The 12780-nt window shown below is 34.9% G+C and overlaps 1 protein-coding gene across 1 annotated transcript in view; it reads left to right on the top strand.

Annotated features, from left to right (window-relative positions):
* Positions 1-12780, top strand: part of CPNE8 (copine 8) — a 212518-nt gene that overhangs the window by 63031 nt on the left and 136707 nt on the right. Inside the window, exon 5 of the mRNA XM_041736348.1 lies at positions 4069-4108. Coding sequence (XP_041592282.1) covers positions 4069-4108 — 40 coding nt within the window. The remainder of the gene's footprint in view (positions 1-4068; positions 4109-12780) is intronic.

The raw sequence follows: 12780 nt of genomic DNA, 5'->3' as shown, positions 1-12780 counted from the left end.
CAGCATATCTACCCAAATAAGTGTGGAAAACAATGTATTTGTTCACTAGTTATGTGTATCTATTTCTTCATTAGTATACCTAATTGGTTTTTAAATTTTGTCCTAGCACAAGCAATGTGTTATTCCTAGGAAAAATATTCATTGTAGGATATTTGGAAAATAAAAACAGGATCAGGTAGGCAATAAAATCATTCATAACCCCAACCTGCATCTTCCAGAGAACTACAGTAATATTCTAATGCATTTCTGATAACATGTCCCCTGGAGAGAACAACAGTGTTGAAGAATACAGTATTCTAAATTGGCCAACAGATAGATATAAATGGTTTTCAGAATTGTGTTTTATTTAATCTGTCCATTGATTTATAAAATTCTAAAGAACAAATTAAGAACAAGCTGTGAAAGTGTATGATTTAAAGAATTACCTATTATGGAGGATTTGAAAAATGGTTTTCAGGAGCCTTTTTATTTAAGTTTCAATGCTGATAGAAAATTATAATGACAGAGAAAGAGAGGGAGAGACAGAATGAATATGTCTTCCTGTCACAACTTGACCAAATTCCTATAAGTTCTGATTAATCCATAGTAATGATTACTGTTCCTGTAATATGCCTGAAATACATACTTGATTAGTTTATCAACTATGAATTTTAAAATTCTCCTGCCCTTTTGATTTGATGTGTACTTCTTTGTTTAAGAGATATGGTCTCTGTCATCATGCTGTGTATGTATTGCAGATAAAATTCTAAACTCTGGCATTTATTATATTGTTACAATTATCATGCTGATAATAGCATAGGTACCTATAAATCACTTTTTTATTCACAGCTGAAAACTATTATTGACAGAACAGCTGCACAAAAAATACCTTTGAGTGGGGCAGCCTGGGTGGCTCAGTGGCTTAGCACCGCCTTCAGCCCAGGGCATGATACTGGAGACCCGGGATCGAGTCCCATGTTGGGCTCCCTGCGTGGAGCCTGCTTCTCTCTCTGCCTGTGGCTCTGACTCTCTCTCTCTGTGTCTCTCATGAATAAATAAATAAAATCTTTTTAAAAAAATGCCTTTGAGCAAGAAGTGTGGGTAGTCACATCACTAAATGGCATGAGCTGAAGAATAGGAGAAATGAGATACACTTTTTTCACTCCTGCTTTTCCACTTAGACTGGAACATCAATAAGATAGTTATGAGTGTAGGTCTAACTTACCTGGCAAATTATTTTCCTTCTTGATAAATCAAATGGTGATAATTGTGGAATGTATAATGTTATTGTATTTTATTTTTGAAGCATCTCAACACTGAGGAAAGTAAGTTTTTAAAAATTTCTTCCCAACATGGTTAATTCTAGTTTTTCCCATTGGTTAAGGACTCCCTTAACAATGTCAAGGTCTAATTTTGAGAGTTTTCAGGCACTTTTGTTTATTAGAATCATTTATTTTGTTTGTCAAATGTACTCTTCTCTTTAAAACTTTAATCTCAAACTTCAAAACTTCACCTCCTCTACCCTCAAATCTATTGTTTTAGCTACTTGCAGAAGAGCAGGGGCTGGAAGAGGGGAAGGTAGATGAGCAGAAGGGGAACATGTGGATCTCTTATTTTCTGAAAAATCGACACCTTAAAGGTTGCACTGATCATGCACTCTGCTTGCTCCTCAGTTCTCAAAAGGCATTTCTGAGGACTGTCACCTGACATTGTCTTTTATTGGCAGCCACAGGCTGGACCTGTAGGCAGGTTCTGTAGCCCAGCAGCATCTTATGCTGTCTTCTTCAGGCACTTCAGATTTTGGAACTCCCCTTCACTTGGCTGCCCAAGAGGTAGGAATAGCCTGTCACTTTTATGGGTCAGTTTGTGGGGAAGGATCTGACCCTCATGAGAGTGACCCTTGAGCACCTCTGAGCCAATCATAAGGGATATGTAACATCTTTGGTTTTCAGTTTGGAGTCTTAGTTCCAATTGCAGAGGTATAGGAACAACTCTGGTCAATATCTTTACTTCTAATTGAAAACGTGATCCTTGGGATCCACCCAAATCAGTTACTACCAATTTAGTACTTTGGTAATAATAATATTTCAGTAGTGGGATACCTGGTTGGCTCAGTGGTTGAGCATCTGCCTTCAGCTCAGGTCTTGGTCCTTGGGTCGTGGGATGGAGTTTTGCATCAGGCTGCCTGCAGGGAGCCTGCTTCTCCCTCTGCCTGTGTCTCTGTCTCTCTCTGCGTGTCTCTCATGAATAAATGAATAAAATCTTTTTAAAAAATAATATTTCAGTAGCAGCTTCAAGTTTACAAAATTGACATGGGTAAATTTAGGCAGTGAGATGCACCCTCTTAGGGGTAAACTACTTCCTTCCTGCTTTCCACGTAATCTTTCCTCCTTAATGAAAGTATGACACTTATACACAACACACACACACACACACACACACACACATTCATTTTCAGTATTTAGAATGTCATGTTTATGTCTGTCCTCTGAAGGTGAGGACCAGAGTAGTCTTGATACTTTTAGAAAAGTTAGAAGGAAAATTGCATGAAAGGGAAACTCATGGTAATTTCAAATGGATTATAATCAATGCCCTTAGAAGTATGCTGTAAATTGCACATTTTTGAAATATTAGCATTAAAAAAAAGCTTTGTTAAAGGCAATGAAAGGGGATTAGATTTGAAGATACTTAAACTTTTTGTGGTGAAAACATCACCTCCTTTTCTTTTTGCTTCTTTTAACAGAACTGAACACACCATGTTATTTCTCCCCAGTCCACAGTAGACTCTTTATAGAAAGCAGTTTCTGATTCTTGAGAAGCCAGCACAGTTATTTTTCACCTTTGATACGCTGTAGTTGCTAATTTCAATCTTACTCTTAAAAAATTGTTGTGAATAAAAAATATTTTTTTGTACTAACATCTCTAGGTTTTCAGTAGATGTTGGCAATTAGCCGATTGAAAATTCTAGGTTACAGCTGTTCAGAATGATCAGAATGCCCTGATGGGAAGGAGAGTATTTTGTAATTCTTTTGAGGCAGGTATTTTTGCATTGCACAATTTTGAAGCCAGTCTGTGGTAAACATACTTTGCTAAGGAGTAAGTAAGTGAACCTCTGGCCAGCATTGGTACATTCTATGAACTCTGTCTTTTATTGATTGAGATGCTTTGTTTCTTTGTAAAAGCATTCTTGCTATGTGAGAACGAAGACTCTAATTAATTAACCTTAAAAAAGGCAGTGGAATTTTGGTAGGAAGCTATGTACAAGGCGTGTGAAAGGAATATGATTTGGGACAAACACTGGAGCTGGTACAAATATTTCCCTACTGAAGACCTCAGTGATTTGAGGTTGTTTTGGCTGTTAGAGATCTTACTCTTCCTACAAATTCTTTAAAATGAGGAGCTCAAGTGATAGTGAGTGATATTTTCCCAGGATCTTTCTAAGAAATCATTTATTTCCAGTACCAACTGGTCAAAAACAGGATAGAATTAGTTCTACATGAATGCATTTCTCTTTCTGTAAAAAAAAAAAAAAAAAAAACCATGGCTTCCCTAACTCCAGTGATTGGGGAAAGGTAATGTCTCATTACTTTTGCCAAATTTCAAAGTTAATGGTAGCATTTAAAATACTAAATAAAAATTAGAATATACACAAATGACACTTGCTTATTTTTAATGGTATTCTGTGGAGAGGAATTGCAGTTGTTGGGGAATTTTGAACAGCACTGGGATACTGCTGATTCACACAAAGAGAAGGCTCTTTTTGTTTTATTTTATTTTATTTTATTTTATTTTTAATTCTTAAACTTTTTAAATGATGGTACAAAAGAGAAGTTTTAAACTTTCTTTTCAAGTGCAGAATTGATGACTAAAAATATCGGGACCTCTACTTAGGTGTGGAAATAAAAGGACCCAGAGATTGTGAATTCGACCATTGGCATATATGTAACAGATTATAAGACACTTCTAAATTTGCTAGTTTTTCATAACTGATTTGATTTATATTATTTACGTTCTTTTGGTGAAATTCTGATATTTTTCTGTAGCTCTATTTTGTGGAAATAATTTGAGTTTTATATTTTAATCTTTTAGGTATGATGTTGATTCAAAGAGCCCCAACTTATCCAAACATGTAAGTTTATATTTTATGTTTTTATGGTGATTACATAATATAAATTACGATCTCATGATTCATGATTTATATTTGTGTTGGCAGATTAATATTAAAGGTATATGTCCCTAACTGTTCATGTACTAATTGTCATAGAAAATAAATAACATTTTTAAGGGCTCCTAGAATAACATTTGGAGGAACTTATTAAAGCAAAGATACCTTCAGTATGTGAAAAGGATTAATCTTATTTATTATTTATTTACATACTTTTGAAAAGAAATGCTGTCAGTTCTCTGCAGTGTTTGGAGTTGGATCAGGTTAAGTAAGATGAAATAGTGAGCCCGTGTCATTTGGAATGGCTTCACTTCTAAGAGACTGAGAAGTGCTTGGGTGTAGGTAGTGTGATTTGCTATTCTGCTATGGTCCACTTGGTCAACAATATTTTCTACGTACCTCCTCATGCTGGCACCATGTCAGTTTCTGAGGGTATAGTATGAGAAATAAGGATGGACATATAGAGTCCATCCTCAAGTTCACTTACAGTGTTTTATTTTTTTTTTCCTTTTGGGTCCTGATCTTCCCGTCATCTACTCAGTGCTCTGAGTAGAATGTTACTTCTAAGGCCACAACTGTTCCCTAGGGACATTTCCAGGTTCAGGAGCAGCATGGGCATCAAAACTAGGCAGATATGGAGGTAGAGGTCTGGAGGGAGAGATGAGAGTGAGATTCTCTGCCCAAGCACCTGTGATCTGATCAGCTTGCTTATTGGACTGTGGGAATGGAATTAGACCAAGCTAGTAGGAAGGGTTGAATGGAGGGTATATAGGGGGAGTGAATACAGCATTCTGAAAGGAGTTTAACTAGGTTCCAAGTGGAATTCTATGTGGATGTAGAATTGGCAGCTGCTGGGGTTGAGAGGTGAGAGGCTGGATGGAGTCCTAGTCATGCCCAGAGGGTTAGGGTGGGTAAGATTTTTCACTTCTCCATTTTTTTAAGCCTATTGACTAGAATAGATGGATATGATTCCAGTGCCGTTTGGAGAGTGGTAGTGTCATAATTAAGAGAAGAGAGGATGCATGAGAGGTTATTCCAAGCTAAGAGGCTGATTTGAGGAAACTAGAAAGCTAGTAAAAATGATGGTAAAAATCACAATATACTGTTCTTGTCCTTCATTGTAAGGAAGCTGTAATATTTATTTCTGTTGTTATGCATAGAGCAGAATCATTGAAGAAGCAAAGAATAGTTGTTCTAATTGACTTTTCTACAAATTGAAAACAAATAGTGTAATAAGCTCATAACTCTCCATATGTAAAGTTCATTTCAGTGGCCATGTCACCTTCTTGCTCTTCGTAAGACTTACAGGATTGTAGTTGTACATTTAAAACTTATTTGCTTAGCTTTGTATTGGAAGTTTTCCAAATTCCACTGGAAGATCAGAGAAAGAATTCCATTTTGTAGTCAAAATTTTGTTGCAAGGAAAGAAAATGCATTCATTGATTTCACATGTAGGTGGTTAATATTAGAGATTTAGGAGCATCTCATAAATGTGATGTGTAGCTTGCCCTTAGAGGAACTCCAGCTGGAAACAGGCATGTGGATTGGGAGTGAGACAATTATTTTCTCAATTTCCCTCTCTGAAGGGCCCTGAATTTGCATTACGATTCTTCTCTGAGCTTCTGTTTCTCTCCAAAGACCAAGTCTCTGATTATTCATCTTTGTGCACAATTGAACTCCCTAAATCCTGAGTGGACACAGATTTTCAAGTGTTCACTCTCCCTGAATATAATTTCTGTTTCTCAGTTAAAACTACTCTTTAGAGGACATGGTAGTTGGGTAGAGGACTGGGTAGTTCAGGACTTTCCTATCAAGTGGGATATATTGAGGGTAAGTGTGAAGGTGGTAAGATGTGGTCCTTACCATTGTAGTTGCCTTGCATTCAGGACAAAGAGCAGTATATGGGATAGGAAAGTACCCTAAAACACGATTAATTATATTTTCCTTAAAAAACCCATAATTATTATTATATATGACTTTATGTACTACAGGAGTACTGGATGTGTACATATCTTTTAAAATCTTTTTCTTCTGCAGAATAGCTTTTTATAATTTTCCATAAGACATATTTCATGTCTTCCTCCTGATACCTTGACCCTGCTTTATCTCCATGCTCTCTTCTTTACCAGCTTCTTATCACCACAGTTCTTTTAAGAACAGCCTAAGTTTTTACCATCTTGCTTTACTGGGTTCTATTTTTCATTTGTGCTGGAACTATTCTGTCATAGGTTAGAGAAAAATTTTTGTGGCTTCTCTTCACTTTCTACTTTACTTGACCTCTCTTTTATTTTGGACGAAGTTGACTGCTGTGTTCTTGAAATCCTCTTATCCTCTTATCCTCTGACCTCTCCAGAAATGTCTCTCTTGCCAAAATACTTGTGGCTCAGTTGGTTGAGTGTCCAACTCTTGATTTGGCCCAGGTCATGATCTCAGGGTCATGAGATTGAGTCCCTCATAGGGTCTCACAGCTCAGTGAGGAGTCTGTTTCTCTCTCTTGCTCTCTCTCTCTCCCCTCCCACACACACCCCTCCTCCTGTGCACTCTCTCTCTCAAATACATAAGTTAATCTTAAAAAAAAGAAGAAATGTCTCCCTTGCTTCTTTTTCTACCTCTGTGTTTGCTCATTATTGATCTTTTTTTTTTAAGTTTCTCTTCCTCTTCCTATTCCTTATTATTAGTGTTTCTCCTGGTTCTGTTTTCAGTTTTCATCTCATCTCTCTGTATCAGCTCTCCCTGGGAAATCTCAATCATTTCTATGCCTTACCCTGATAACTCCCAAGTGTCTGTCCCTCTGTGTACCTCAGCAAATGCAAGTTTCTGTTTGTTAGATACTGATTGGTAGATGTTCTGCCAAAGCCTAAAACGCAAACATATAAAAAAAATGTATGGCCTTTTCCATTTCAGTTCTCTGCTTGTATTATCTATTGCAAGAATTATCATCAATATAGTGTACTTAGTTAGAAAACTTGGTTGTATCCTTAACCTCTTTCTGGCTCACATACCACATCTTGTGAATGACCAAATCATGTTCATTCTAATGAAGTATTATTTCTCTTCTGTCTTCCTTCCTTTCTTACTGTTAGTTAATTCAGATTCTCATCACCTTCTCCTAAGGTGTTGCATGGCTTCCTATAGTTCCCATGCTTGTATTTCCTTACATTTTAGTATATTCTTTACATTACTCTGTGTTGTATTTCTTACATATCTTTAGTAAGCAATACAAATTAGTAAGTGCCTGGGTTTATAAATGGATGAGGTGTCAGAAGAGGGAGGAAATGTGTTTTTGAGTTGTTACAAGAATTGTTAGAGATTACTATCTTGAATTTCTGTTCAAAATGGAAAACAAGAGCCCTTCTTAATTTGAAAGCATCCAAGTATAGATTTTGAGTGGAAGAGCGTATAACTCATTCGACCCAAAAAGAGTTCAGGAGGCATTTAGATCAGAGGAGCCAATAAACAAACTAGGTCTACTCCCTGAGGATACAATTGTTTAAAAGTGTGGTTGTCTACCTGCCAAATTCGGAAAGTGAATAAAAACTGGAACCTTTTAGGAGAGACTGCTAAGTGCATGGGCTTGTGTGTGGAGAGCAGGCACTTACCTTTCTTAAGGGGATTTAGTAGCAAGAGACTCCTTGAGTCAATAATAAGAAAATCTTTTTTTTCCCCATTCTCATTTCTGATAATTTTGCCAGAAACCCCTTTCAGGATGGCTTTATTTGATTTCCAGTACTTAAGGATCTTGGGTCAAATTCTTATATTTTCAGAATGAATAAGAAAATGGAGATATAATACAGAATTTTACCTTAGATTTCTAACATTGCAAATGAATACAAGATGAGTGGATAAAGAATCAGTATCCTTTTAACTGATTTTATTGGTGGTAGAAAAGTTCTCAGTGGAGAAACATGCTCTGGGTGACTTAGGGAATCCAGGGACATTTTCCTTTGCAGGATTTATCCTTTCTATGATTCTCTAAGGAAATTACTGAAATACTATCCCCCTCAAGTGTTAGATCCTATGAACAGAATCTGGCATTTTTAATTCTAGCTTTGTTCCCTAAGTTGCTGTTGAACCCACTAATCTTAATATCATTAGCAGAACTACATAGCATACTTTCATTTGCATAATTTAATTGCACCAGCCAAATCATTAATGAAAAGATTAATAACAGGCCCATAATTAGTGAATCTAGGATTCTGCTTGGTGTTCTGGACCAGATGATATCCAAACTGTACTTTGTGTACTAAATTTTGATACCCACCAGGCAATCCAAAATGCATTTATTCATTTGGTTACTCTCAGAAGATACCCAGTAAAATCTTTGTTTTAGACATGTTTAGACATGTTAATGGCTCACTGGATTATTTTGGCCACCTTCAGTGAAGGTGTGTATATTTTTAAATATATTTTCTAAGTATCATCTATATAAGCTTCCACATGTAGTAGATCAGTTGTATTTGAAAATTTCATTTGAAAGATAATTGTTTGTGGGGCAAGATTTTTTTCAGTGGAAGAAAAACCAGTTTAATCCATACATAATTGAACCGAATTCTAATGTATTTTTCATAAAATCAGGCAAGCAATAAATGTATTTCAGCTGGTGTTCCAAGTGCCGAGGAATGCAGCAATGGATAAGACAAACTAGGTCCCCGTCCTAAAACAGCTTACACTTTGGAATTGGGGAAGTAGAGTGGGCAAATTTATTTAAAAGAAACAAATACAAAATGATTAAGATAGCTTACTTCTTTATACACTTCTAAGCTATTGATACAGAGAGAGAGTGACTAATGAAGACCACTAGTTAGAAGCTTTGGTTTCTTTCATCCAGGATATTCTGTACCAGTTCTCATCCTGGGTATACTTATGAAAGAGAAGGAAGGAACTACTGAAAATCTAGAGGGAGAACATTCTGGGCAAAAAAGAACAGCAGTGCAAGGACTTTGAGTCAAGAAAGAACTTGGAGGGACGCCTGGGTGGCTAAGAGGTTGAGCGTCTACATTTGGTTCAGGACGTGATCCCCGAGTTCTGGGATCAAGTCCCACATGGGGCTTCCTTCATGGAGCCTGCTTCTCCCTCTGCCTATGTCTCTGCCTCTTTCTGTGTCTCTCATGAATAAATAAATAAAATCTTAAAAAAAAAAGAGAGAGAACTTGGAATGATGATGCGACTGGAAGATAGCTATCATATAGAGAGCACTGTGAATTATGAGAGTGGAATTAAATAGTTTGAAAAAGTGCATAGAATTCAGATGATGTGAACATTTGTAGGCCATGGCTTACAAAGAACATTTTTAAAAAAATGGATTTTACCGGAGGATGATGTAATCTGATTTATACATTTAAATAACAACTGGCAGCTGTTTCTTAACCACTGATGTCTAAGTTTAGGAATTTTATTAATCTCTTGGAGGTAACTTAGCATTTTTGGTGTGTGGATGGATCCATCCATTAAAAAAGAAAAATCCCTGCTTTAAAAAAAGTTGTATTATTATGTTAAGATGTGACAAATTGTTTCTACTAAAATATTGAATCCAGTTGTTTCATTTGAGCTTGCCTTATTTCAAAATAGCATTCAGATGCGTTAACAACCATAAAGAAAGTGGAAATCATTATTGGAGCACAGAAGCACCATGTTTAGTTATTATAAATGATTGGCATATTAGTATATAGCTCATAACATAATTAAGTCACACCTTAATCTTTATAGTTGATGTGATTAGATGTGATTAGTATGAATTAATTAAATAAAAGGAAGTCAGCAATATTAGCAGAGTGTCAGCAATAAAATAGATAATTCTGACGATAAAATTTCACAAGTGATATAAGCTTTCCTCACCAATTTTTTTCTACAATGGTCAAAATATTGTAAAAGCAAGACATTTTTTATCACTTAATTTCTCTTGCTCTTACTGGTTTAGCATGAATGTACTTAAGATTAGTTAAATGATCACAAATGGGCACAAGCAATAAATAGAGGCAAATCATGAGTCTGTCTTTTCAAGAAATAGGATGATTAACTACTGAACAGTTGACTGCACTCAATTACTCTGCTGTGTTAAAATTTAGCTATCAATAAATCTACTTAATGTCTCTTAATCTAAATTATATATTAATTAGAGATATTATAGTTTTAGATACTCCTTGATCATTTCGTAAAACAGGAAAGCCACATATAGATTATCTTTGTAGACCTTTTAGAAAAAAGATGCCACACTATTGAATACTTATAAAATTGTTTATGATGATGCTAATAATCAACTACAGTTAACTTTGTGACAGTATAGAAATCAAAATGTTCACTTACCATTAATGCCTCCTGATCACTATATCATTGTTTTAATAATGTCATTCTTTTACATATATATGTTTATACGTATACTACTTAATATGTTAAGATGAGTGGGATAAAAGACAAATTTTATAATGACACATAAAATGAGCATCTGAATCGGCCATGAGTGCAAAGGAGACATAAAATATTTTATACAAGTAATTACAGTATCTGCAGTTCTGGAATCTAGTGGAAAGGGATAAGTTTTGAGTATAATCCCAAGGAAGTAGGAAGGAGAAGTATATATTTATCAAATGTTTACCATGTTGCAAGCATCTCTTCTAAGTGTTTTGCTTATATTATCTGTATATATTATCTTTTTAAGTGCTTTGCATATATTATCTTGTTTAGTTTTCCCAACAACTTAATATGTAGGCATTATTTATTATGTCTATTTTATAGATGAGGATACTGAGACATAGAGTCACTAATAAGACATAGTAATCAGTGGTCATTAGTAGGACTTGAATTAGTAAGTGGTTCAGCCAGAGCATAAACATGAGTAATATAGACACTCATAATTCTCACTCTTAAGGAATATGTTACACTGCTTTGCTGAATAAATAAATAAATAATAAATAAATACATGTATGCAAGTATGTAAAAGGTCTTTGAAAAAAGGTAAATCAGAATTAATACTGGTACCTAGCTAGCAAGCAAATAAACCAACAAACAAAACCACTTCATTTATTGCAAAGCAAACTACCTTTTTAATATGTGTGGGATTATTAAAGTACATAGTATTAATGTAACTTCTATGAATATAGATAAGTAGCTAGCTTCAGTATAATATAGGATGTAAATAGAGGAATTGATCAGTAAAAAATGTAATGAAGAAATAATGAAGTAATAAATTTGAAGGAATTAGAATATTATGCTCATGCATGCAGTTAAAGAAGACACTCTCCTGAACATTAAAAAGAAAAAGAAAATAAATAACAATTGATCCTTGAACAACATCGGGGTTAGAGGTGCCAACCCCCGTACAGTTGAAAGACTGTGTATAACTTTTGACTCCCCCCCAAAACTCAACTGCTAATAGGCTCCTGTTGACCGGAAGCCTTACTGATAACATAGTCAATTAATAAATATTGTGTATGTTATATACATTACATGCTGTATTTTTACAATAAGGTAAGCTAGAGAAAAGAATATTTTATTAAGAAAATCATGTAAAAATCCATGTAAAACCGCACAGTTTAAACCCATGTTGTTCAAGAGTAAACTGTATATTTGCATAATAATCAGCTAGAATGTGATGGTACTACAGTGCTTCCTTAGATTATGAGCTACATTATATTAGTAATAAAACTGGATTTAGGTAGTTAATGGGAACAAGCCAGACTGCCTCTGATGTGCTGATAACTTTTTTAAACTACCTATGTATTACACATGCAAAACTCATAATATTGTTATAATGCTTTGTGTGCTGTGCTTTCTGCTGTTTTCTTGTCTCCTTTATTTTGTATTGCTTGGTCTTTCAGATTTAATAACAGCCTACTATATTCAGAATAATATTTGGATACTTTTAAAGAGGGTAGAATGTATCCTATATACTAACAACATGGTTTGTGTTCATTTAAATAGATTTCAAAACTAAGTTATATCTGTATCATTTAGATTATAAAATAATTAACTGATTCGCAAATATTTATTGATCTCTTGGTCATTTTGAGGAAAGCCCAATAGTTAATGTGATTGAATAAAATGAAGCATTTCTCAACTGCCAGACACCATAAACTAGATTTGGTCTTTGTGTGTGGTAAAGCTGTGGAAACATGCCTGGATTTATTACTGGAAGTTCTATTGTGACGTAATTATAATGACTCATCAACTGGAACACAACACCGTAGTAAGAAACAATAAAGCAGTTTGTGTTAAAGGTAATTTTTATTTCTATCTTTAACTACACATCAGAATATCTAAAAATATCCACTAAAGGACATGTATTCTATTACTTTGTTTAAAATGCACAGAAGATGGGAAGCATTGAGAGAACTGAAAAATAGATTCAGTAGAAATTTCCAGTGCACGGCATAGTTGACAATCACTGTAAGCTTATTTTTCCACTGTGAGTGGTAAATGTGCTGCTCGATAGGGAATACATAAACACAGGTAAAACAACTACATAAATGCTGTAAATACTTAGGGGCAGAGTGTGCAATAACTCCAGAGATAATATGTATAGATGTGTACCATATCTTTTTAGTACACATTTTATTGATTTTATTGTTTTAATTTCCTTTTTGTTCAGCAATGATGATATCTGTTTTGTTTTGTTTTCTTGTGTAATGACAGCACAGAAC

Source organism: Vulpes lagopus, chromosome 21 (assembly GCF_018345385.1).
Source record: "Vulpes lagopus strain Blue_001 chromosome 21, ASM1834538v1, whole genome shotgun sequence".
NCBI classification, from domain to species: Eukaryota; Metazoa; Chordata; class Mammalia; order Carnivora; family Canidae; genus Vulpes; species Vulpes lagopus.
Note: the sequence above shows the minus strand (reverse complement) of the source record. Positions and strands in the feature narration are given on the sequence as shown.